Below are 27,582 nucleotides of genomic sequence, written 5' to 3'. Positions count from 1 at the left end.
CTTTGGCTCAGGTCATGATCCCAGGGTCCTGGGATCAAGCCCTGAGTCAGGAGCCTGCTTCTTCCTCTCCCTCTGTGCTCTCTCCCTCTGTCTCTCAAATAAATAAATAAAATCATAAAAAAAAAAAAAAAAAAGGAGGAAGAAATACAAAACTGCAACAGATTTATACAAGAGACTGACTCAGTCAAAAAAATCTCCCAGAAAGGAAAAGCCCAAGACCAGACAGGTTCACTGGTGAATTCTACCAAATATGTCAAGAAGAATGAACACCAATCCTACTCAAGCTCTTCCAAAATATAGGAGAGAAAACTTCCTAACACTTACTCTGAGGCCAGCGTTACCCTGATACCAAAACCAGACACAGACACCACAAGAAAAGACAATTGCCAACCAATATCCCTTATGAATATAGATGCAAACGTCCTCAACAAAATACCAGCGAAACAAATTCAACAGCACATTAAAAAGATTGCACACACCACGAACAAAAGGTATTTATTTACCCTAGAAATGCAAGTGTGGTTGAACATAAGAAAATGAATCAGTGTAACACACCACATTAGAACAAAGGAAAAAAAAAACATGATAATCTCAATAGAGGCAGAAAAATCATTTTACAAAACTGAACACTCTTTCATGATAAAAATACTCAGGAAACTAGGGATAGAAGGGAATGACCTTAAAAGACATTCATGAAAAACCCACAGGTTAATATCACACTCAACTGAAAAAGACTGAAAGTTTTTCCTCTAAGCTCAGGAACAAGAATGCTTGTTTTCACCACTGCTATACACATTGTACAGCAAGACATAACCAGAGCAATTAGGTAAGAAAAAGAAGTAAAGGCTTCCAAATTGTAAAAAAAAAAAAAAAAAAAGGGAAGTAAAACCAACTCTACTTGCAGATGATATGATCCTAAACTACTATAGAGCTAATCATCAAATTCAGAAAAGTTGCACAGTACAAAAGCAACACATAGAAATGAATTATATTTCTAACCCAAACAGGAAATTTAGAAAACAATTCCATTTGTATTAATACCTAAAAGAATAAAATATCTAGAAATAAATTTAACCAAGGAGATGAAAGACCTGATACTAAAAACCACAAAAGATTGCTGAAAGAAATTAAAGACCTAAATAACAGGAAAGACATCCCACGTTCATGGCTTGGAACACGTAATACTGTTACAATAGTAATATTCTCCAAAGTGATCTACAGATTCAACACAATCTCTATTAAATTCCAATGGCCTTTTTTGCAGAAATGGGAAAGTGGATCCCCAAATTCATGCAGAATTGTAAGGGGCCCCAAACAGCCAAAATAATATTGAAAAAGTTGGAGGACGCACCATTTCCCAGTTTCAAAACTTACTACAAACATACAGTAATCAAAACACCACAGTAGTGGAATAAAGATAGGCCTACAGACCATTGGAATAGAACTGAGAGTCCAGAAATAAACCCAGTATCTATGGCCAACTGATTTCAAGAAGGGTTCCAAGACCATTCAATGGGGAAAAAATAGATTCTTCAACAAATGAGGTTGAGCAACTGGACAACCACATGTAAAAGAATGAAGTCAGACCCCTCCTTCACTTCATGTAAAATTATTAACTCAAAATGGACCAATGACCTAAATATAAGAACTAAAACCATAAAACTACTAGAAGAAAACGGGTAAATCTTCATAACCTCGGATTTGGCAATGGATTCTTAGATTTGACACTAAAAGTATCAGTAACCAAAGAAAAAATAGGTACACTGGACTTCATAATAATGAAAACTTTGTGTACATCAAAGGACATTGTCAAGAAAATGAAAAGAATACAGCTACAGAATGAAAGAAGATATGTGCAAATCATACATCTGATAAAAGTTTAGTATCCAGAACATATAAAGAACTCTTACAACTTATTAACAAAAAGACAAACAACCCAATTAAAAAATGGGCCGAGGAGTTGAAGAGACACTTTTCAAAGAAGATATACAAATGGCCAACAGGCACAATGTTCAGCATTAATGGTCACTAAGGAAATGCAAATCAAAATCCCAGTGAGATACCACTTCCCACTAGCACAGCTATAAGAAAAACAGAAAAAATAATAAATGTGAAGTATAAAGTGTGAAGAAATTAGAACCTCCATACATTGTTGGTGGGATGTAAAATGGTGTAGCTGCTGGAAAATAGTTTGGTAGTTCCTCAAGAAGTTAAACATAGAATTACATATGACCCAGGAATTCTACTCCTAGGTATATATATACCCCAAAGAATTAGAAACAGGTACTCAAACAGATACTTGTTCACAAATTTGATCACAGCAGTATTTGCAATACCTAAATGGTAGAAATAACCCAAATGCCCATCAACGATGAATGGGTAAATAAATTGTTTATTATAAAATTATTTAAATTCAGCCATAAAAAGGAATGAAGTGCTGATATTTGCTACAACTTGGATTTGAAAACATTCTGCTGAGTGAAAGAATCCAGTCACAAAAGGTAGGATTCCTTTTATACGAACCGTCCAGAAGAGGCAAATCCATAGACAGAAAGCAGATTAGTGGCTGCCCAGTGATGGAGGAGGGAGAAATGGGGACTCATTACTTTAATGAGCATGGGGTGTTACGCTGTGATGATGAAACAGTTTTGAAACTAGGAAGAAGTGGTAGCTACACAACACTGAATGCACTAAATGCCACTGAATTGTACATTTTAAGATGGTTAACTGTATGTTATGTGAATTTTGCCTTCATCAAAAAAGGAAATCATCATCTAATCATGTACTTTAGATTTCTTCTAGACTAAAGTACACTCCTGGAGTTAGTCTTTCCAACTGTCTCCAAGCTCCTTTGGAGAAATGTGTGTGAATTCTCTGGTCTTCCAACCTCAACCAGCACTATATGTGCTGTTACCCAGCTGCAAAACCAGGAGAATCCGATTCCTCTTTTAGACTTCATTCTCACAGCCAATCCAGTACCACACGCCTCCATTCCTCTGATCTGTCCACTTCTCCCCAACCACCTTCCACCACTGTAGCCCAAGCTACTCTCAACACACAACTGAATCACTGCAGCCCTTACTAACTAGTCCCCCTGATCTTCTCAAGCTGCGAATCTGATCCCCAACCTCTCCTAAAATCCTTCAATGACGTCTCACCTTTTCCACTGGCCCTCAAGCCCCTGCAGGGTCTAGCTCCTGCCTGCTTCTCCTGCCTCAGCAAACGCCACTCCCCTCCTATGCTCTAAGTCCTGGTCACACCAGTTCAGTTCTCTTCCAGTTCCTCCCACACACCCCATTCCCTCCTGCTAGAGGGTCACTCTCCTTTTGCTGACTCAACTCCTACTCATCACCAAGAGTCACTTCCTCCAGGCTTAAGTCAGATTCCTTTGCTACAAGTTCTCAAGAATCACATTCCTTTTCTTTAGAGTACTTCGCTCAATTTATACTTACACATTCAGAAATGTGCCTGGCTAATTTATGTTCATCTCCTCCATTAAACTACAAGCTGTACGAAAGCAAAGACCGTATCTGTGGTTTCCGCTTTATCCCCAGACCCCAACAGAACACCCAGCACATAAAAAATTCTATCAATATGTGTTCTCCATAAATGGACCCACAACTATATGGTCAACCAATCTTCAACAAAGCAGGAAAGAATATCCAATGGGAAAAAAGTCTCTTCAACAAATGGTGTTGGGAAAACTGGACAGCAACATGCGGAAAAATGAAACTGGAGAAAAATTAATTCAAAATGGATGTGAGATAGGAAACCATCAAAATCCTAGAGGAGAACACAGACAGCAACCTCTTTGACCTTGGCCATAGTAACTTCTTCCTAGACACATCACCGGAGGCAAGAGAAACAAAAGCAAAAATGAACTACTGGGACTTCATCAAGATAAAAAGCTTCTGGGGAGCCTGGGTGGCTCAGTTGTTAAGCATCTGCCTTCAGCTCAGGTCATGGTCCCAGAGTCCTGGGATCAAGGCCTGCCATTGGGCTCCCTGCTCCGCGGGAACCCTGCTTCTCCCTCTCCCTCTGTCCCTGCTTGTCTTCCCTCTCTTGCTGTGTCTCTGTCAAATAAATAAATAAAATCTTAAAAAAAAAAAAAAAGATAAAAGGCTTCTGCATAAAGAAGGAAACAATCACAAAATTAAAGGCAGCCCACGGAATGGAAGAAGACATCTGTACACAACGTACCTGATAAAGGGTTAGTATTCAAAATCTATGAAGAACTTATCGAGCTCAACACCCAAAAAAGAAATAACCCAGCTAAGAAATGGGCAGAAGACATGATCAGACACTTCCAAAGAAGACATCCAGATGGCTAACAGACACATGAAAAGATGTTCAACACCACTCATCATCAGGGAAATGCAAATCAAAACCACAGTGAGATACCAGCTCATAACCTGTGAGAATGGCTAAAATTAATACAAGAAACAACAGATGTGGGCGAGGATGTGGAGAAAGAGGAATCCTCTTGCACTGTTGGTGGGAATGCAAACTGGTACAGCCACTCTGGAGAACAATTTGTGGAGTTTCCTCAAAAAGTTAAATATAGAATTACTGTATGATGCAGCAACTGAATTACTACCCAAAGAATAACAAAAATACAGATTTGAAGGGGTACATGCACCCCAATGTTTATAGCAGTGTTATCGACAACAACCAAACTATGGAGAGAACCCAAATGTCCATCGACTGATGAATGGATAAAGAAGATGTAGTATACATATCCAATGGAATATTACTCAGCCATCAAAAAAATGAAATCTTGCCATTTTCAACGACATGGATAAACTATTATGCTAAGTGAAATAAGTCAGTCAGAGAAAGAGAAATACCATATGATCTCACTCATGTGGAATTTAAGAAAGAAAACATGAACATATGCGAGAGGGAAAAGAAAAAAGGAAGAGAGGGAAATGAACCATAAGAGACTCTTAACGATAGAAAACAAACTGAGAGCTGATGGAGGGAGGGAGGTGGGGGATGGTCATTAAGGAGTGCACTTGTGATGAGCACTGGGTGTTGTACGTAAGTGATGAATCACTGAATTCTACTCCTGAAACCAATATTGCACTATATATTAAAATTTAAATTAAAAAAAAGTATTTAAATTTTAAAAATTAAAATAAGTATATGTGTTTACCTACTGATGCTCAAGCTCCAAAGCCCTTCTAATATTAAAAAAGAGAAGAAAAACAATTTGGGTATATAAAATGAGAAAAGGAAGATTAAAGATGTAAAGATGAAAACTTTCTCAATGTGCAAAAAGGATCACAGATGCAAAAGCCAAAGCTACCTCAGAGATACCTCAACATCAAAAAAATATCCAATCCAGGGCGCCTGGGTGGCTCAGTCTTTGCATCTGACTTTGGCTCAGGTCATGGTATCAAGGTCCTAGACTCCAGCCGGCTCAGGTCATGGTATCAAGGTCCTAGACTCCAGCCCCCTGTCTGGCTTCCCGCTCAGCAGGGAGTCTGTTTCTCCCTCTCCCTCTCCCCCTGCTCATGCTCTCTCTCTCAAATAAATAAAATCTTAAAAAAAAAAAAAAGACGTCTACTCCATAGACACAGTGATTTAGGTTAAACAGACTCAGCCCCTATGAGATCTCTAAGAATGAATAAGTAAGGCAGTGAGGGCCACAACACAGAGAGAGGCAACAGGACTCCCTGCCAGAGGAACAAACCTGTCCCGCCCATAGATCTGATGCATTCTTAAGAGATTTTCTGGTGCCTGGGTGGCTCAGTCATTGAAGCGTCTGCCTTCGGCTCAGGTCATGATCCCAGGGTCCTGAGATCGAGAGCCCTGCATCAGGCTCCCTGCTCAGCGGGGCATCTGCTTCTCCCTCTCCCGCTGCCCCCTACCCCCCCCACTTGTGCACGTGCCCTCTCTCTCTCAAATAAAAAAATAAAATCTTGGGGGGGAAAGAAAAAAAAAAGATTTTCTGAAAATGCTGTTTTGTTCTCCCTGATAATATAGTCACAGTTTTTCTGGATTGTTCAGTGGTCCTGGTCCAGTCCCCAACTCAGCCAACCTCCCTGGCATGTTGTTTCTCTGTTACTTTTGTGCATGTGCAAAATGGAAAAATAGTCTCTTGTCCCAGTGAATGCATAAACTGTTTGAAAGCAAGGATTCTGGGGCGCCTGGGTGGCTCAGTTGGTTAAGCGACTGCCTTCAGCTCAGGTCATGATCCTGGAGTCCCGGGATCAAGTCCCACATCGGGCTCCCTGCTCGGCGGGGGGTCTGCTTCTGCCTCTGATCCTCTTCCCTCTCATGCTCTCTGTCTGTCATTCTCTCTCTCTCAAATAAATAAATAAAATCTTTAAAAAAAAAAAAAAAGAAAGCAAGGATTCCCCCCATCCCTTTCTTTTAAATCTTACAGGCACACTTGTTCTACCTCAGGGCAGAAATTGACAAGGAATATGAAGAGAGTCAGCAGACCCAGAAATTAGGATGGCAGGCTGTGAGTGGGGAACAGTCCTGCCGTAGAGCGATGAGGCTGAGGGATGAAGGAGAACAGCCCAAAGCTTCCCACAGCACTCACTGCCAGCTCCACGGCCAGTCTGAGGTAATGTCCCCACCCCCTTGCTAGGACTGGTCCGGAGCCCGGGCACAAACAGCACCCCCACGCCCTGGACAGAACCCCAGGCCCTACTTGTGGAAAAGATGTCCGCAGGGCAGTTTCCTCGCGGCCTGCATGGAGTCCCAGCAGATGGCACAGTCGTCATTGTTGACAGCCAGCTCCTCCGGAGTTGCCACAGCAAACCTGTAAAAGACGAACGCAGCCAGCAGACCTCTGTCAGTCCCACACATGTAAAACTGAGTGCCACGCCATAAACTTCGCCCTCTGACAGCAGTTACAGAGGAATCTGGGGCAGTTAAACGTTCCCAGCCATCAAAAACATTACATCTGCTTTCTCTTCATAGCCCACCAAAGAACAAAAAACGTAAACACAGAAACGAACTCTGTCTTAACAACAGCTGTTAGTTCCTTCAACATAACACATTAGCTAAAAATGACTTGAGGGAACATTTCTGGGCAAACCAGAGGAGTTAAGACCCACCCCTAGAGAGCCAAACTGTTCCCCTGGACACTAAAGATACCCATTCATCTCACATCTGCAGGCTGGCAAGTGAGTCCCTCCCTTGGTGAGCTTAAGAGCGTGTGTGTAAACATGCATGTGGAAGGAATTAAGTGAGACCCACTTCATAAAATAGAGGACAGAAGCCCAAGGAAGCTTCCGCTTAATGATGATGACGATAAAAATAATGGCAGAATAAGAACCACCTAGTATTTATTGAGCAGCTGCTACATACTCATACTCTTCTAAGCATGCTACTTGCACTACCCCACTGGCTCCTCCCAAGAGTTCCAGGACAAAGGCTCTGCTATCATCCCTAGAGTGGAAGCAACTGAGGCACAGAGATTTAATTAAGATGCCCTCAAATCACACAGCAAATCCTCACATAGGTGAGGATTCACACCTGGCAGTCCTTCTCCAGAGCCTCCACTTATCCTCTTCACCCTTCGGTTAACAGCTAACAAAAGTGGTTCTCGGATCACCTGGGATCTGTTATTATAAAAAATCTAAAACGAGTCCAGTTGGGCAACATCAGCGTGTGCTCACGCACCTGGCCTCCATGTTGCCAACCACACGCAAGTAGTTCTTGTGCCGGCGGATCCGACGCTGCACTTCGTGGAATAGGTAACGCAGCTGCATGAAGATGACCAAGCTGGCCATGGATAACCAGATGTTGCCAAATAACTTCGCAGGAAGGAAAGAGAATGAAACACACAATAAAAATGAATGTGAACTTGCTAGTGACAAAGGTGACGTATGTAACAGAAGCTCTTATTGGTGGTAAACGGGAACTGGAACAATCTTTCACCAAGCAAATGCAGATATTTATCTCACTACCATAAACAATGTACACGCTCTTTGGCCTAGTCATTCATCATCAGCTATCTTTTCTCAGGAACTAATCCGAAATTTAAAAGCTTTATGAACAAAGATATCCATCCATGCAATTATAAAAAAGAAAACCAGGAAATGAGCAAAATGCCCAGTAGGGAAATCGTTAGGTTGTAAATTCATATAATGTAATAGTATATAGTCATTAATTACATTTTTTATAAAATAAAGTTATATATTATTATACTATATTTACGTATAACATTTTTAAAGATTAATCACATGGGAATATATTTAAGTGAAAAAAGCCAGATAAAACTATCTCAAAAAACTAATATGTGATAAACTATGTAAAGATGTGAAAACAGCAAACAACTGAATACAGTCTAAATATCCATTATGAGGGTTGGTTAATTAAATCATTATATATCTATATGATGGAATTCTTATCCTGAAGGCATTAAATGGTTCCGAAGAACTGTGGCTAGCACAGGACAATACAGATAATACATTAGCTAAAAAAAAAAAAAAAGCAAAACTAAACTAAATGTCCAAAATACAATCTCAATTTATGACTGTATGTATTTGAATATAAAAGGAAAAAATAAATACAATAAAACGTTAACAGTTATCCCTGGGCATTCAAGGGAGCTTTAAACAAAAGCTATACATGTTTTTAAATATGTTTTCAAAGTTATTTTCAAAAAGCATACTTAGAAATGTCCTGTGTCTAACCTAGTCATTTTTTTTTTTTTAAAGATTTATTTACTTAGGGTGCCTGGGTGGCTCAGTTGGTTAAGCGACTGCCTTCGGCTCAGGTCACGATCCTGGAGTCCCGGGATCGAGTCCCACATCAGGCTCCCTGCTCAGCGGGGGAGTCTGCTTCTCCCTCTGACCCTCTTCCCTCTCGTGCTTTCTGTCTCTCATTCTCTCTCTCTCAAATAAATAAATAAAATCTTTAAAAAAAAAAAAAGATTTAATTTATTTATTTGAGCAGGGAGGACAGGTATGGGGAGAGGGAAAGGGAGTTATAAGCAGACAACACTCAGAGCGTGGAGCCTGACTTGGGGCTCAATCTCACAACTTGAGCCAAAACCAAGAGTCAGACATTTAACCAACTGTGCCTCCCAGGCGCCCCTAACCCAGTAATTTTTAAATGCATCTTTAAAGGCTTATAGTATAAATCAACTGCCCACCAAATATGTTGATTCTTACCATTATTAGATCACTGAAGTGCTAACCAGGGAAGCAGATTTTCAACTGTAATTTCTTGCATAGCAAAGTAAAATGTAAACGATGAAGTAGGAGGAATGAAATACAAATGCTTTCTTTTTAATTATAAAGCAGAAAAATTATGAATCCATGAAGTAGCTAACATTGCAAGAGTTCCCATTACCCCCTACAAAGTAACTGCTACGTATCAGAAGCCACAGAAACTAGGGGGAGCATACGGAATCCTCTTAATTTCATGGTAGAAGAATGACCAGTGACTAGGTCAGTGGAGTTCACAGAGTGCCCTAGGCGGACAGCAAACTCAAGCTGGGCTCCAGCCGAAGTGCACGCCATTATTCTATACCCAGTGGCAGAAAGACAGAGGGGCACAGCTGCATTTGTTTTGAGAGTCTTTACGCAGTTTATCCACAAATGTTTCATTTCTTATGGACTAACCAGGGTTTCTGATTCTAAAACACCTAGCTCTCTGTTAGAGTTCCTTCTGAGGAAGCTTACCAACATGTGAATATGGTGCATGAGGTCCAGGGACAAGAGAGTGAGCTCCATGACAAAATCTGTGTAATAGACATAGGTTCCTTTTCCCTCCCATGTCCCTTCATGGTTGAGGTCCCAGAGGTGAATTACATATCTGCAGTGAACAAAGAAAAATCATTTTAGCAATTTACTGTTACAGTTTAATCTAGCTTACCTGTGATACAGTATAGTCACATTTTTATAGATTTTATACATGTGACATCTTAAAATCAACTGTATGAGTAGACCTCAATCGCCTCCCTCCCAAATTTTTACTCACCGTAAAATCACATGAGCAGTCCTCACTGTCACAAGAAGAGACTATAAAGAAAGATGTATTTTTTCTTTAGTAAACTTTGGAATTGTTCAGGCCAAACTTAACTTTTACAAAAAGATAAAAGGCAAGCATTTCTCAGTTCAACTAAAACACGGGTTATTCAAGGGAGGGGGTGGGGGGGGAATGGGATGAATGCGGTCAGAAAGTAGAAACTCCCAGTTACAAGATAAATGAGGACTGGGGATGTAACATCCAACATAATGACTGTAGTTAACACTGCTGTGGTACATCTGAAAGTTGTGGAGAGGGTAGATCCTGAAAGTTCTCATCACAAAGGAAAAAACCCTTTTCTTTCTTTTTCTGTATCTCGGAGATGATGGATGTTAAGGAAACTTACTGTCACAATCACTTCACAATCTATGTCAGTTAATCATTAGGCTGTATACCTTAAACTTATACAATGCTGTATGTCAATTATATCACAATAAAACTGAAAGAAAAAAAAGCAGGTTGTTCAAGCTTACCAACTATTTTTTATCTGCTTCAAATTTCCACAGAATTCTTTCATGACCTAGAAACCAACTTTCATTGAGCCTTTTTTCTGTTAATAGGTGACAACTGATTACACCTGTCCATCTCATGGGGCTGCCTTCTATAATCTTGAGGTTCATTCTAGTAATTTGACAACCACTTCTAGTTTACACAGCAGGAAGTCACCATCACTGATTACTACAAAGGGTGTCTGAATACTTGGTGATCCTATACCAAAAGTATAGTTCAGGTACCCCAATCCAAGATGAGTACCTGCCCTCTACATAACGCTTTGTATACTCCCCTTGCCCACACAAAAACAAAAAGAATGAAGGAAATAAAGAATAAGCCCTTCACAGTATTTTGTATTATAGAAATTGATAATAAAAAAAATCTCCTCTTGGGCGCCTGGGTGGCTCAGTTGGTTAAGCGACTGCCTTCGGCTCAGGTCATGATCCTGGAGTCCCTGGATCAAGTCCCGCATCGGGCTCCCTGCTCAGCGGGGAGTCTGCTTCTCCCTCTGACCCTCCCCCCTCTCATGTGCTCTCTCTCTAATAAATAAATAAAATCTTAAAAAAAAAAAAAAATCTCTTAAACTACAATAGAACTATTACATTGTTTGAGATTTGGAAATCCCAATTTATAAATGGAAAATATTTTACATAGATTAACACTATAAATATAAAAATACAATTAAGTTCAAAATATAAAATCTGTAACATTATTATCTTGAAATAATCATAGTAATGAGCTGAAATAAAAATATGTACTATAGTAAGATCCAATAAGCCTAATTTAAATGACTTTATTTTTAGGTATACCTTTTCCAAAGTTTGGCTTAATATTAATTAAAAGTAAAAACAGGAAAACCAGACTATCATGCAAATGATGATTTACTGTAAAATATATCTAAAGCAAACTAATAACATAGATCAGTGCAAAAAAAATTTTAGATTTTTTTCAAGAGAAATATACACATATAGACAGTATTCATTTAGAACTGCGAATGTTTTACTAAGTACTTAAATGTTCCTTTCCTAATTTTACTTACACTACTACATCATATTCTGAAATCAATGCTACTAAGCAAAATTTAAAAAAAAAATTTTTAGGGCGCCTGGGTGGCTCAGTTGGTTAAACGACTGCCTTCGGCTCAGGTCATGATCCTGGAGTCCCAGAATCGAGTCCCGCATCGGGCTCCCTGCTCAGCAGGGAGTCTGCTTCTCCCTCTGACCCTCCGCCCTCTCATTCTCTCTCTCAAATAAATAAATAAAATCTTTAAAAAAAAAAATTTTTTTTTTTTAATTTTTAAAATGAACTCTTACCTCCAACGTGGGGCTTGAACTCACGACCCCCAGATCAAGAGTCACACATTCCACCAAATGACCCAGCCAGGCACCCCAATAAATGTTAACCCTATTCTAACAAATTCCCAAATAGCAGTTCAAACTTAGTGTTTTGATATTAGCTAATTAAATTTAATAATGTATTATTTCATTTTTTTCCTTAATAGTAGCAATTATGGTAAAGATAAAAACATTTTGCCTTTGGCCTGAGGAAAAAAACAAAGATAGCAACTGAATATAAGGACATACAAAAAAATTTTTATTTCTACTGAACAAAAATTGGTATTTTCAAAGGTTAAAAAGTAAATTTAAAATATACATGAATATCTCAGATTAGTCTTCCAAAATAAAGAATATAGCTTACATATTTATATTATCCCATAAAATTTTAACTTATATCCTAGCTAAAAAAACTCAATTTTTGGATTGTGCCACTGCTCACTCTGAAACCTTAAATAATTCAGTGCACCCTCTCTACACCAGTTTCCCCATTTATAAACAGGAATAATAAAATGAGTCAATACACTGCAGGTATTTACAGCAACCCTCAGCATACAGTAAGCACTATAGAAATGTGGGCAAAAATAATTACCTTTTATTATGTCATAGCAAGGATTACAGGAAATCATACATTTTTCCCTTCAATACCAGTACCCAACACAAAAGCAAGGAATTCAAAACATGCTTGTTAAAAGACCCAATATCCCTCAGTCACAACATGGGTGACTTGAAAACATACAGGAGTATGATCAGAACAAAAACCCGCGTCCACACCTTACCTCTGCTGCCATGAAAGCCAGCGTGTGCATCCCGTGGGTGTAGCCTGTGACACAGCAGACGACTGCCAATCCACAGCAAGAAAGCAGCATTGCGATCAACAGAGACAGAACTCGCCCGTGGCTACTCATGGGTGTGGTGGGAGAAAAGGAAAGCTGAAACGTACAAAACAGGAGAAGGAAGTTCATTCTTCTTCACGGCACTGTTAAGCTTCCCTGAGAAACTCAAGGGTAGTCTCGGTGTCTTTGCTCAGGAACCTGGGCTTAGCAGCGCCGCCAAATGCCAAGCACAGAAAAGCACCCCAGTGCCAGATGGTCAAATTCTCCAACCAACCTAAATATGAGCACGAGCTGATATTCAGAGATCTTCATCACTTACTTTACGGAATATTAACAATATACATCATATTTCCATCTCAAATTCTCAAGGATCCTCCTCCTACCAGTGGATGATAAGCCTCTCTCTAAGAAATTTTCCAAAGGTATTTAAGTCTCTCAGTATTCAACAGCACTCCAGACGGCACCATGTTCTGTTGTGTTTCTTTCTCGATCTTGCTCTCCCCCTCCTCCTGAAAATTCACTGGGAGCATATTCCTACAGTGTTCGGGGCTGGGACAAGGGAAATGTCATCCAGGTGTGGAGCGCCCCCTACCACGATGCTAGATTAACAGTATACAAGGAGAGGCAACAGCGGGGACAGAGGCCTGGGGCTGGGAGTCTGAGCAGGAGGGTGGAGATAACAAACCCGTTAGGGAGGTTGCGCACTCCTGCTCTTGACCCCTGAAGAGCTTTCAGACCGAGATGAACTCACAGACAGGTGCAGGGACCACCTGTCCCCGAGGACCAGGTGAAGTGAAGAGCAAATGAGGTCCCGGAGTGGTGTAACTGAAGGGCAGAACTGTAGGTGTGTGTTTTCCCAGGACCCTTGACATTTGTCCGGGGGCAATGAAGAGTGAGGGTTCACCCCACAACTCTGATCTGAAGCCGAGAGGCAGATCTTATACCCGGACAGAGAAGGATTCACTTCTCTCAGGACCCAGGGAGACTAGAGGGCTAATTCAGTCCTTGCCCAGGGCTGGAAATAGTGTAAACTAGTCCAAAAGAAGGTTCCAATAATCAGAGGAAAAAAACGGAAGGAGACTGGAACAGAAGATATCTGGAAGACAGCCGCTTTTATTCAGCTTATACATTAAGCTTTCCTCAAGCTGTGATGGGAACAGTTTGTGTAGGTGAACTGACCCCACGCGGGCTTTAACACACTCTGCTAGTGGGGAAAAGAGGGGATCTTCAGCGGAGACACTGATCCTGCATTCTGTGGCCGCTACACCAAGTTCCTCAAGAAATAGGCGGCGGCTACCTGATCTGAGAGCCTTGCCCTGGAGACCTACGCAGGACGTGGCCGTTATGGCTCCTTCATCTTACACAATTCAAACCTGGCAAATGTGTGACTAAGCAAGCAGAGAGCTTGGCCAAAAACTCACATATTCAAATCGGTCCTTGCAGAGCTGAACCATCAGATGTAGAAATACAAGTCCAGCAAACCAGAGGCACCACATGACCACCTCTTCCACCGTCTGCACATTCAGCACACCAAAAATGAAAATGAACTTGTAGAAAATAAAATTCCAGAACTTGTCTTTGAGGTGCTGAAAAGACAAATATTTATAAAGGTTAGTACTATTACATCTAACCTATTTAAGAGAAGTTAACACAACAAAAACTGGCTGCTCTGGAGAAAATACATTCTACATTCAGCTTTCTAACATTTGTTCGCAAGACATTAGAAGGTAAAGAAAAAAATAAACTCTCTAAAGAATAAAGGTAAGGCACCTAGAAAGTCATGTGTAGACTCTGGATTGTAATCCCTCAGTCAGTTATAAAATTTTAGCCATCAAAAGGGGCGTGATATTAGTCTAGTACCTTGTATATTAAGAATAATACAAATACTTCCAACACAAAATTTTAAAAATAATGAAGTCTACAAGTATCATTTTTAATACTTCTGCTCTTTGGATTTGTAAACAATAGAAAAGATTAGGCTTTTTCTTTTTAAACATCCTTCAGATTAAAAAATAACATATGCGGGCGCCTGGGTGGCTCAGTTGGTTAAGCGACTGCCTTCAGCTCGGGTCATGATCCCGGAGTCCCGGGATCGAGTCCCACATGGGGCTCCCTGCTCAGCGGGGAGCCTGCTTCTCCCTCTGACCCTCTCCCCTCTCGTGCTGTTTCTCTCTCTCTCTCAAATAAATAAATAAATAAAATCTTCAAAAAAAATAAATAAATAACATATGCTCATTCACCAGCCTATAATCCGTAAGAAGAATAAAACAAAAATGCCTTAGCATCTTTATGCATTTTTCTTGTCTTCTCCTAATGTGCAAAACCTTAATTTTTGTGTACACTGCTTTATTTCACTTCTCATATTGTGAGAACCTTACTAGCATCAGTGAATAATCCGTGAATATACCATTTTAGTGGTTACAGACGGACAATGAAATTGTTTTTGTCTCCCTTTGGAAAATGTTGCAATGAGTATCTCTGCCAGAGTTTCTATTTCTTCAGCATTATGGAATCAAAGGTTAAGAATGTTTTTATAGTTTCTATTAAGTACCACCCACCTGGTTTCCAAAGAAGTTGTATAAATGTACTCTCCCAGGGTTAGTGGGAGAGTACTTTGCCTATAAGGAGGCTATCCAGTTTTTAAAATCTTCACTACCCTGAAGAAAAAGGTCAAGGAGGGGAGTCTAGCCCCTAAAATACACTAGTGAGCCATCTGTGGGAGGGGTGGGAACTGAGTAAAAGACATGAGAATCAAACAGGACTCCCAAGTATATTCTCAGAAATAGTTCTGAACCATATAAATGTTTCGCAAATTCAAACAATTAGAACAGAAAAAAAACAAAACTGAATAGAAACAGAAATAACTGAGCCTAAATGTATAACAAATGAAGGACCACTAAAAGATAAGATTATTACTTCGAGGACTTTTAGCCACTATACTGACTGTACACCATTTGCACAAAGAACAAAGGGAACTAGTAACCTTTGGTGAACGCCTGTTTCCAGATCTGGGACAGGTGAAGTACAAGGTGAACCCAGGACATCTTGTGCCTGGGTTTTGAATCTTCACCCCACCATGTATTTGCCGTGCGACTTGTGACGAGTCACTTAACGTTCCCGTGCTTTGGTCTCCCCACCTATAAGATGGGCCTTATGAGCCTGGTATCCACCTCACAGAACTGCTGGAGAAACTTAACTAAGCTACTCTATGTACGGTGCTGGGGCATGTCCCATAGCGGGCATTATGCGCCTTAAAAAAAAAAAATCCCTTGCTCTAAACCTCCCCGGAACAGTTTCTTTCTTCTCCTGCTGTCGGTATTCAGTGTCTTTGCCTCCAGCACGACTTTATTTCTTGAACTTTCTTGAATCACCCACAGAGCAAACCCATGTCAATTCTGCAGAGTTCTAACTCAAACTAGTGCTTGATAAATGCCACTGGATGACACTCATCAAAAAAAAGTCATCACGGTGGAGAGCACAGCATAATGTGCACAGAGCTGTGGAACCACTGTTTGTGTAGCTGAAACTAAGGTAATACTATGTGTTAACTATACTCGAATAACAAGTTTTAAATAAGTAAGTAAAATAAATGAAAGATGTGATCTGTACTGGAAAACTCAAAGTAGGATAACAGATGTGCCCGTTACCTCTAGGTATCGTAAAAATCTATATAACACTCCAAGGTAATGTGTTCTGAAAATTTTGAACAGATATTTAACATTTCAGGAAAATGAAAGCAGTGGATTAAGGCTCACTGGCGCCAGATCAATCCACCAGCAAGGAGATGGCTTGCCTGGCCTGACCAATTTCTGGCCCGCAAGCCAGAAGTTTTTCGTCACAAAGAAAGAAGCATCAAAAGGAGCTTTTGATTCTTACCCCCAAAATGACCTTCCACAGTGCTACCTGGGAGACCTCTGGAGTTGATATTTTGGAGAAAGTGCTGAATACTCACTAATGAAAACTCTCTGGGAGAACGAACAGTCCTGCTCCTAACAGCATCCAAGGGCTCAACCACACAGTAACCTCGGTTTAGCTCTGAACTAGGACCTCAGCTGATCTGATAACAGGGGACTTGTGTTGAAAGGGTAGGTAAGGAGCGAGGCCAATGCAAGTTCAAGGTAGCAGGTCCCTGTGTCTCATCGCGGGGATAAGATAAAGTGAAATCTAGTTCTGTTTGTATGTTGTTGTTTTAAGGCCAGTTCTAAATTCTTATTCTTAAACACACCATTCTACATTCTATGCTAAAATCCTTGGGGGCCTGCCAATCTGTACGGTATGCTTGTGGCACATTCTTTATTACAAGCATGTCCTGCTCATATACCTGCACCTTCTGGGAGTAATGTTCCAATGTCAGACTATCCCTAATCTTCTGCTTGTGGAATGACGAATCTTAATTTACTTGTCCAAAGGGAGAAATTTAAATCTCTCGGTAATTCCTTTGGAAAAGAACCTATATTCTAAAGAGTGATGTTTATTATTATTCAAACTAAAACAAATCTATGCTTCTTTAAAAACTGCATTCATGAAAGTCATGGGAAAAACAGCTATGAAGAACAATATCAGGACAACCTGGCTACACTGAATATGGGCTGTGGATTCCATAAAGTATTTTATCAATGCTAAGTTTCCTAATTTTGATCATTGTGCTATGGTTACATAAGAAAATGTCCTTGCTCTTAGGAAATACATGCTGAAGTATTTGGAGGTCCAAGGGTATGACGTCCACAACTTACTCTCAAATGGATCAGAAAAAATACGTATAATATAAATAAAAGACAAATGTGAAAGCAAAGGGCACCTGGGTGGCTGGCTCAGTCGTTAAGCGTCTGCCTTCGGCTCAGATCATGATCCCAGGGTCCTGGGATCGAGACCCACATCGGGCTCTCTGCTCAGCGGGAAGCCTGCTTCTCCCTCTCCCACTCCCCCTGCTTGTGTTCCCTCTCTCACTGTGTCTCTCTCTGTCAAATAAATAAATAAAATCTTTAAAAAAAAAAAAATGTGAAAGCAAATGGGACAGACTGTTGACAACTATGAATGTGGATAAGGGTGTATGGAAGCTCTTCAGAGCATTCATGCAACCTTTCTGTAAGTTTAAAATTATATCAAACACAAAGTTAAAAAAAAAAAAAAAATCTGGTCACTAGAATCCATCCTTGCTGTTTGGACTTACCTGCCTCTCACTCACTCGAAGAGGGCCAAACACAATACACTGGATTAGCTTAGCCACCAACATCAAAACACAGCATGCAGTATTTACTAGAACCTGTATACAAATCAAAGAAAGAAAGTTTATTTCCTCCTGTTGAAAAATAAAAGCAGGTCTAAAAACTTTGTATTAGGAATTCAACATTTCTAAGGACTGAGCCTCCACAGTTCCCTACCTATACAAGATAAGTAATATTTGAAGGGTCACGCTTTTATGGGTGGTGGGAGTAGAGATGAGGAGCGGGAAGGAGAGGCACCAGCTTACCAGTTAATCACAGAGCCCTGTCCCAGTATGCACCATCCAGCAGGCCACCTTTCCCTTCAGCCTTTACTGAACCGTACATAAACTTTATACTGAACATACAAAACTGTATGCACATTGTAAGCCGTAGGTGTCTCTTAGGTATATCATTTCCTACATTAAGATTTTGATAGCCTTGAAGAAAACTTTTCTAGAAATTGAGGTTATCATGAACTAAAATCCAACAGCCAAATATCTTACTCTGCCCTGCCAAACAAACAGCAGGTGAGGAGAGGTTTGATGGTCACAGAAAAGCCACAAGACCATAAAAAAATTGAGAACCCCCTATACATATATAGGGGTATGTGTATATACACATATGTACTACAATGGGATAATCTGCCAGCCAAAAGATAAATGTTCTCCATGCTCAGTGTTGGCCTTCAAGTAATGGTTCTGGGGCATCAGAGGGGAATGGAACTGAGAAACCAAGAAGAAGGAAGAAGCAAACTGGCAGGAGTGTCTGAGAACTGGAAGGCAACAGAAGCCACCAACACAAAACCAAGGCCTTCTTCAACGGGAGATGGGAAATCTCTTTACTTAGATAATTAAGAGATGGATATCCCGATACCTACACAACAAATATAATGCTCACAAAATGAAAGAGTGGGCTGCCCTTGACCAAGAAAGTAGTGGGGCACATCTTACCATTTACGCTCAAATGATTTTTAAAATTCTGCATGACCCCAAAAGCCAAAAGGACCTTGATAAAGACAGTAAATATGACTTTCATTGAGAGCAATGGAAATGAACCCCAACTCAATGTAAAGACTGCTTTAACCTTTGATTCACTAACTTTACAGGAAGGTGGCCATATTCTTCCCGGGTCATTCTTCCCTCTATTTTTAAAAGAAGCAAATGATATTGTCAAAGGAAAAAAAAGATGACAGAAGAAGTAATACAAGAAAACAAGCTCCTTAAGATCTATCTCTTTAGGTCCTCCTTAGTATCTCACACTATGCACCCCTTTGGGAGAACATATATAATGGCAGCCCTGATTCATTACAAAAAGATTAAATTATGTTTAGTCCTATTCTGCCTAATGGGACAAGGAAATATGTGATATATTTTTAAAGAATTAAAAAAAAAATAGTTTGGCTGAAACAGTTCTGGTAATTAAATCCTGCAAATAATCAGGAAAAAAAGCAAATCAGTTATCCAAAACATCCTATATCCCTAACTTGTGACTCCCTGTCAAACAGCCCTATTTGAAACGGTCCAAAAAAAATAGCTTAGAATACTAATTTTTAAGGAGATGAAATAGATGTGGAGAAGGTTCCTTTTCATTGTGTTCTAAACCAGTCAACGGGAACTTCAGTCATGTTAATTAAGAAAAACTTCATCAAACAAAACCACAACCACAACCCTTCATGCCACATCTTCTAGTCGAGCAGATTTTTTTGTCTTTTTTTTTTTTTTTTAAGTAAACTCTACCCCCAACGTGGGGGCTGGACCTCTTGACCCTGAGATCAAGAGTTGCATGTTCTATTGACTGAGCCAGCCAGGTGCCCCTGAACAGAATTTTTTAAGTCAGCCAAACATCCCCCAGCCTAATTACAACACAATTTAAAAAAAGAATTCTTGCTGGTTTTGCATGTAGGCATAGGAAATAAAGAAATAAAGTCCACACATTTAGCACCTACTTGTTCAAGACATGAGGGAGCTCTAGACCCCACATTCAAAGAGCTTTTAGAATCTACAGGACACAGAACTTGATAAGCATCTAACAATACACCAAGCAGGCTACTGGGAGAGCAATCAATGCAGGAGAAGAAAGCAAATTTGGGGTGGCTTAATCATTGCTCTATCCAAAAGCACATTCTCGTATATCTTGGGTTACAAAACAAAAAGTAAAGTATTATTTACTATTTCTCAGTTACATTTCTTAAAGTTCAAAAATACAGTTTAAAAAAATTAGTATCTTTTTTTTTTAAAGTGGAAGTCTGTCATAATCTCATCACTCACAGATAATCATTTCTTATTTTAATTTCAATGGAAGATTTAAAAATTAGCAAGGATAAGAAGGGAAAAAAAGCTTGAGAAAATATACTGATATTAGAAGGAAATTTATGTAAAAAGAAGGAGCTACCCTTTTGTGAACTTTATATGAAAGCTAGAGCTACAGAGAATTGGAAGCAACTAAAAATTTTAAGATGATGAACAAAGTGTTTTTTAAAACACCTTACCGATTATTAATAAACTATTCTATTTATAAAAAAATGACAATATACGATAAATTCTCAACTTTAAAACTGATAAAGCCTTGAAAAATTGCAAATATGGAAAGAAATATAATTGTAGCATTCCTCACTTAAGAGCAAATCCCACCAACTACACTTCAATTAGAAAAAAGATCACCTGTACAAAAAAAAAAAAATGGGGGGCGCCTAGGTGGCTCAGTCGGTTAAGCATCTGCCTTTGGCTCAGGTCATGATCCCAGGGTCCTGGGATGGAGCCCTGCATCAGCCTCCCTGCTCAGCGGGGAGCCTGCTTCTCCCTCTCCCTCTGCCTGCCGCTCCCTCTGCTTGTGCTCTCTCTCTGTCAAATAAATAAATAAAATCGCTTAACCAACTGAGCCACCCAGGCGCCCCCCCAATTTTTTTTTTTTTACCGTGGTTCTATGTGTGAGCATTTGCTAAATTTCACACTGTACAAAATCATTTGTTCCTGGGCCTCTGAATAGGAGAAAAATAAACGGATAAGTGGTGTTTTCTAACTGAAATAAAATATTTCATTCTAAAAAATTAACTAAATAAATACATCAAAGCAAGTCCCAGATCAGATTCCATTAGGTCACCCAGTAATATTCTTACAGAAACACTTTAGCCCAGTTGTACATCCATAGAACCAGGACAAACCTTCTCACTTCCAACAAGCAAAACGAGGCTCACCTCCAGCACGCCTGGTCTGAACCACCACTTTATCCACATAGACCACACTAAAAGTACTAACCTCATTTTATTGTTCTATGCAACTAGCTAGTTTTTCCTTGTAGGCAGAATCCAGACGTAAATGTAAAGACAAGGGGTTCACTGGAGCACTGTTCACTAATAGCAGAAAAATGGTGGGAGGCAAGTTCAATAAACTGCCAGCCATTCAGTGGAATACAATGAAGCCAGGAAAACTAACTCAGCAGCTCTCTTTTCTACTAGCACTGTATGGAAACTTCAAGATCACTTGTTCACTGAAAAAAAAGCAAGGTGTAGAAACGCCATTACCATGTTACCCTATATGTAAAAAAGAAAGCATATGCATACGTACACACAGACACATTTGTATAATCGTAGATGTGAATAGTGTCAAGGACTTGATCCACCTGGATGTTTCCTGGTCTTCTACTTCACACTAGCATTAATTACAAGAAAGTGGTAATAGGGGGCGCCTGGGTGGCTCAGTCGGTTAAGCGTCTGCCTTCGGCTCAGGTCAAGATCCTGGGGTCCTGGGATCGAGCCCTGAGTTGGGCTCCCTGCTAAGCAAGGAGCCTGCTTCTCCCTCTGCCTCGGCCCCTGCTTATGTGCTCTCTCACTCGCTCGCTCTCGCTCGCTCACTCTCTCAAATAAACAAAATCTTAAAAAAAAAAAAAAAAAGTGGTAATGGCCACTTCTGGGAAAGGGAAGCAGAAGTTGCACTGTACATCACCTGTGACTTCTGTACCATGATCATGCATTTATTTTTTTATTAACTTTTCTAAGTTTAGAGTCTAATAAACTTTCTGACCAGTTCTGAAGTTCCACATTTATTTTTCTCACCATGATGGGAGACTGATAACTAACAATCCCAAACTGGGTGGCCTCAATGATCCTGGTTACATGGTATTTCTACTATATTAAAATGCTTCAGAAGTTTCTCTTATCTATAGCAATGTAAAAACCTTAAATAATATTTTTTAGGACCCCACCAAACATCTTTCTTTTGTATTAGCCTACACAAAATAAAAACAAGTTTTGTTTGTCCCTGAGCAGCCTACAACAGAAAACATCAGATAGTACTGACCCAAGGAACCCCTACCTAATCAGGCTTAAAGTAATTCCCTTTAAGGCTCCATAAGAAAATTGCCCTCCCAGAATGGTTCTATTGTGCTACCTGAGAACAACAGAAACGAAATTTTAAGACAGTTTGGCCTGAGAGGAAAAGAGAAGAAAGCAGGTAACTCTCTTAAATAGCTTAGCCACACTTATCACTGTGTAACCCTGGAGGTATTTTTGATCCTGTAAAATGCTGGCCACCAATGGGATGTTACTCATGAGCTTGTGATGAAATGTGGTTAAAGTACCAGGAACTATTTCAAGAACAGGATCAATATGGATATTTCTTAGTCTCCCACTTAACACCAGCACTAACCACCACCTCCCCCACACAGCATTGTTTGTCTCTTCCCTGAATGAACAGTTGGAATATGTTATCTCTCTGCAGGCTCCCTGTGACAAGTATAAAATGTAATAAAGGGGCACCTGGGCTGTGCAGTTGGTTGAGTGTCCGACTCTTGGTTTTGGCTCTGGTCATGATCTCAGGGTGGTGAGATTGAGCCCTGGGTCGGGCTCCATGCTCAGTGTGAAGCTGGCTTAAGACTCTCTTTCCCTCTCCCTCGGCCACCCCCTCTCCCCCGCTCTCCCGCATTCATGCTCTCTCTTAACAAATGAATAAATCTTAAAAAAAAAAAAAAAAAATGCAATAAAATGCAAAAATGCATACTCCCCCTTATTACATGGATGATAGTGTTCCTCTTTTCACAATATCAGGGAAATAAGTGAGTTTATGTACACAAAGCACTCAGCATGCACATAGCAAGCAATTAAATAGTCTCTTTCCCCTCACCCTGAGGATCTTTCTTATATTTTTAAGTTGTTTATCTAGGCTTATATCCTATTATTTAGAAGTGTACTTTTTCTTTAGCTGCCCCAACATTTCTAAAGCTAATATTTTTCTCTAAACTTCATTGGAATACTCAACTCATACTCAAACCTAGTAAATTACTTTTAATCCCGAAGTTTCGTAATTATATGAAGATGGGTTCTTTAAGGGAGACAGCGACTTTTTCTCTAATGGGCTATCAGATAATAAATATTTTAGGCTCAGTAGGCCACACACTCTCTGTCACATAGTATTCCCCTTAAGAAAAAAAAAACAACAACAACTTGAAAAACATAAAAACCATCGTTAGCTAAACAGACTGTACAAAACAGGCCAGGCCAAACAGACCACCAGTTTACCCATCCCTGCTCTAAATGGTCAGTTCACTTTTCTCCATTTCCGTTTTTGATGATTCCTCCCTCCCACCCCCCCAGACTTCTATTTAAATTATTTGATTTGCATATAACTATGTCAGAACCTTAACACTTCTTTCATATTCCCATTTCTCCATCTTACCATGTCCTGCTCTTACAATTTTAGAAGCAAATCTGTAAAAAAGGAAAATAAAAAACCAGAAAGGAGACAGTAATGAAAATAATATGAATAAAGAAGTGGAAAAGCCAAATACACCTGTACAATTCAAAACAGTATGGAATGGATCAAGAGGTACTTTAACGGAAGGGTCACCTGAAAATTGTAAAATAAGCCTAGAAATGAGTAACAAAACCTAATCTCAAATGAAACTTTAGAATGAAAGTTCTAGAAAGACATGAAGAAACAAGTGGTCACATCAAACCTGGGGATTTGCTAGTGTGAGAACCCTGGAGCCTCCCCTAGAACCTCTTCTCAACACCCACACCAGAGCACCACCTGAAGAGACCTCCTTGGGGGAGGTTTAACTCACAACATCTCCTGGCCTCTTCCCATCCTCACCACTGCTGTCTCAGGTCACCCCTGAGAAAACTACCTCATCATGACAGTCCGTCCTCTCCTCCACTCGCACTTAAACCCTATGGCCCACAAAGTAATGTCCTTGCTCCTTAGAAGGGCTGGCAAGGCTTACAAAATCTGACCCTCACCCCACATCCTATCCTCCCTAATCCATTTCTCAACCATCAGTGTGCCTAAAAAATCGCCTGGGATATTTATCAAAATGAAGATTCCAAGGCTCTGCCTTTCCCCTTGAATTGATCCCCCGGATTCAATCTGAGAAACTACATTTTTCAAGTACGAGATTGCCATTTTCAGAAATACACCTTTATAGGGGTTGGTTACTTCCCTCACCTCCTGCGACTCCCAGGCCTCCCCTTTACCTTCCCAACCTCACTCTTAATCATAGGACCCAAAGGAATTGTAATTTAAGAGCCCAGTTTATGGGCTGCTCTGCATAGGCCCTGCACTACCTTTCATACACCATCTGACCTTCACATGCTGTTTTTTCTACTTGTAATACATCATGCTGCTTGCTGAGATCCTTCTTACCGCCCAAGGCTGGGTTCAAATACCATCTTCCAAGCATCCTTCCCCTAGGCATTACTTTCTCTTTCCTCCAGACCCTGCCATATATATTTTTTTAATCTATCTATCATCACTTATCAAATTTTGCTTTATTTGTATATGGATTGCTTTGAGGGTAGGGGAAAGGGTTCACAGCTATGCCCTCCAGAGTGCCCCAAATGGTACCCCTGAAAGGTTCTGAATTGAGTTTGTTAATCAAAACCTGAGATGCTATCAGACCTATATTAAATTGTGCTCTACAAAGATAAGCTTTAGAGATTCCAATATGCCAAATAACAGCCAGCAGGATTTGCAAACTGGCAGAAATATCAGTTTTTGTTTTATCTTGCTTGGTTTTTAAAAAATTGAATCTGAATGTCTTTGGGCAGGGTGCCAAAGGGATCCATTTTGACCAAGGCCCTACCATATATTCACTCAATCATGCTATCTGTCAGGCTAAGGAAGCAGGCTTTTGAGATTGTGGCCCCTGCTCAGGTACCAAAACAGAACTATGCCATGGGTGATGAGAAAAGCTTACAGAACACACGTGGAGGGTCTGAGAAACCAAGGCAGGCCAGCATGAAAGTGGGAAAACCACGAGGAAAGATGCTAGAAAAACCGTTACGAAGATAACTGAAAAAGGAAAACAATCATCAACAGATCAGGAAGAAATGAGAAACGTGCTCTAGGTAAGATCTCTAATGAAAAAGCCAGGGGAAAACTGAAATTTTCTTAAAAGAAATAATTTTCGCAGGAAAATCAACAGGTTTTATGCAGTGGTTTATGAAGAGGTGTTAACCTTGGAATTTGAATATGAGTTTGGTAAAAACAAAAACAAAAACAAAAAACTCCTGGGAGGGGAAAATCACTATAAACAATACTAGCAGTTGTTCTCTTCTATAGTGGTTCCGTCTCAAAGGCTTATTTAGGTCTCATACTTACCTATCAAAGAATACATTATAATCTTAACATTTGGCAGAAACACTCTTCACACCACTTTAAGTTGTTTACCTGCTAACTCAAATGAAAAAATAGACTGGAAATAAGACAAAAGAGAGGTGAGTTGAGTTCTTTTTCTCCCTTCTTCCCTACTGTTTACACAGTACCAAATTCAAGTACACAGCAGTGAAAGAATAAAACTTCACTCTTCACTGCCTTCTACTAATCTCTTCATCAGAAGGACCAGGAGACTTAATCCACAGCCCACCAAATTCATAAATCCCACAGCTTCCTGATGAAGCACTGTGGGATTAATTATAACCAATGAGTTGTATATCATTCTCTACCCTTGGAATATTAATCTTAGTCATTTACAGCCTACTCTTAACCCCAAATGGGAACTGTAGGAGAAGACAAGCCCCAAGACACCACAGTAAACCCAAGTGACAGACTTAAATCCTGGAGCACCTTTTCTGATCATTGTGTGTGTGTGTGTGTGTGTGCGCGCGCCCGCGCACGTGTGCATGTACATGCATGGCATTTAAGGCCAAGCTGGAAGCAAAGTTCTTTAGCCAAAATGCTGTTATCTGCCCAGCCTGAAATTATCTGTCCTAACAAGCGAAACCAGCATTTATGCCTTGTAGGTGCTGCTTATCTTGCACTGGCAGACAAACTGAAAACGTTGTTTTAAAATGGATCACTAAAAGGCGAAAATGCTGAGTGAAAACGATGAGCCAGCTCTTGCCTCTGAATGTTTTACTGCCCTCAGACATCAAAGGAAACCGTCATGAATCACCAGGTAAAGGCAACAGGAAAGGAAGCATGGTTTGTATGTGTGTTTGACCCAAACAGGACAATCACATACTAAATGGCGCAAAAAAAAAAAAAAAAGTTATGGGAGACAGGCAGTCTCCTCACAGAAATGTCCCAACACACCCAGATGCGTACAGTTCTCCCCTAGCCAGCGCAGGACTCGTCTCTGCCCCCTCCTCTTCACGGGCAACCCCAACATTCCCGGGCTGACCGAGCCAGAAAAGCCTTTCAACTTCCCTCCAAAATTCACTGAACCGCCGGGGTAACCGACTCCCGGAGGTCCTCGAGTTTCCTTCGGGGTTCCTCGGACACGCCACCCCCACCCCCCTCGCCCCTTCCCCTCCCCGGGCCCGGCCGCGTGCCCTCGCGCCCTCCGCGCCTCCCGGAGCCCCTTCCTCAAACCGCCCCCGCTTTCGGCCCCGCCGCTCTCTCGGAGCCCCCAGACCGCCGCAGCCCCTCAGCCTCGGGTCTGGCGGCGCGCTCGCGGGAGGGCCCCGCCCCCGGGGGCCCGGAGAGGCGACCCCGGCCCAGCCACGCCCCCTGCACATAATGGGGGACATGGCGGCCCCCGCCTCCCGCCCGCTCCTCCGCGGCGGCCCGGGCTGCCTCGCTCACCCACACGAACAGACTGTCCGAGAGCAGGTACTGGGCCACGTCGCGGGCCCGGGGACCGCCGGCGCTGGGCCGGGCGGGGACGGCCGGCTCCGTCTGCACCGCGGCCGTTGGTGGCTCCGACTCCCCGGGCCCGGCCTCGGGCTGGCTGAGGGCGCGGTAGGCGCTGACGATGGTGCCGAGCAGGGCCAGGCCGCTGAGGCCCGTGTAAGTGCGGAGGCTGGGCCAGGGGAAACGCTCCAGGAAGAGCAGCGGCATGGCGGCAGCGGCGGCCTCCGGGCCCCAGGCCTCCCCGCGCTGCGGCCGGGCTCCCGCGGCGGCCTCGCGAACGACGCCCTCGGGCTCTGGCGTCGCCGCCGCCGCCGCCGCCGCCGCCGCCGCGCCGGGCCGGGCCGGGCCGCTCCTGGCCGCTGGCGCCGCTCCGCCCCGCGCCGCTCCCGCTGCTGCCCCTGCCGGCGCGGAAGAGCCTCGGCGTGCTCGGGGCGGGCCGCCGCCCTCCGCGGGGCGCGGGCGGGATGGGCGCGGGGGCGCGGCCTCCGTCCCCCGCCCCCGGCAGTCGCGCCGCCGCCTGGCGGGCGAGGGCCCGGGCCGCAGGCTCTGGGGCCCGGCACCCAGCATGACCGTCCGCCGACAGCCCAGCTCGGCGGGGCCCGCGGCCGCGGCCGGTCGAGCAGAAGCGTCACTCTGGCCCGACGGCGCTGGCGGG

General features: G+C 41.7%; 1 protein-coding gene across 2 annotated transcripts in view; it reads right to left on the bottom strand.

Annotated features, from left to right (window-relative positions):
- The window catches only part of AMFR (autocrine motility factor receptor), a 50,102-nt gene extending 22,798 nt beyond the window's left edge, over nt 1–27,304 (bottom strand). For both annotated transcript variants that reach the window (XM_064580636.1, XM_045891098.2), the window contains exons 1-8: nt 26,880–27,304; nt 17,829–17,921; nt 14,080–14,244; nt 12,602–12,754; nt 9,949–9,989; nt 9,651–9,783; nt 7,642–7,775; nt 6,665–6,775 (exon numbers count right to left, since the gene is read on the bottom strand). In XM_064580636.1, coding sequence (XP_064436706.1) covers nt 6,665–6,775; nt 7,642–7,775; nt 9,651–9,783; nt 9,949–9,989; nt 12,602–12,754; nt 14,080–14,244; nt 17,829–17,921; nt 26,880–27,134 — 1,085 coding nt within the window. In that variant the 5' untranslated portion in view covers nt 27,135–27,304. The remainder of the gene's footprint in view (nt 1–6,664; nt 6,776–7,641; nt 7,776–9,650; nt 9,784–9,948; nt 9,990–12,601; nt 12,755–14,079; nt 14,245–17,828; nt 17,922–26,879) is intronic.
- Nucleotides 27,305–27,582: the final 278 nt, after the last annotated feature.

The sequence above is a fragment of the Mirounga angustirostris genome, unplaced genomic scaffold (genome assembly GCF_029215605.1).
Source record: "Mirounga angustirostris isolate CCGP_5_RB_7025 unplaced genomic scaffold, mMirAng1.0.hap1 SCAF_16, whole genome shotgun sequence".
Classification (NCBI taxonomy): domain Eukaryota; kingdom Metazoa; phylum Chordata; class Mammalia; order Carnivora; family Phocidae; genus Mirounga; species Mirounga angustirostris.
This window is presented reverse-complemented; position numbering and strand designations above follow the sequence as displayed.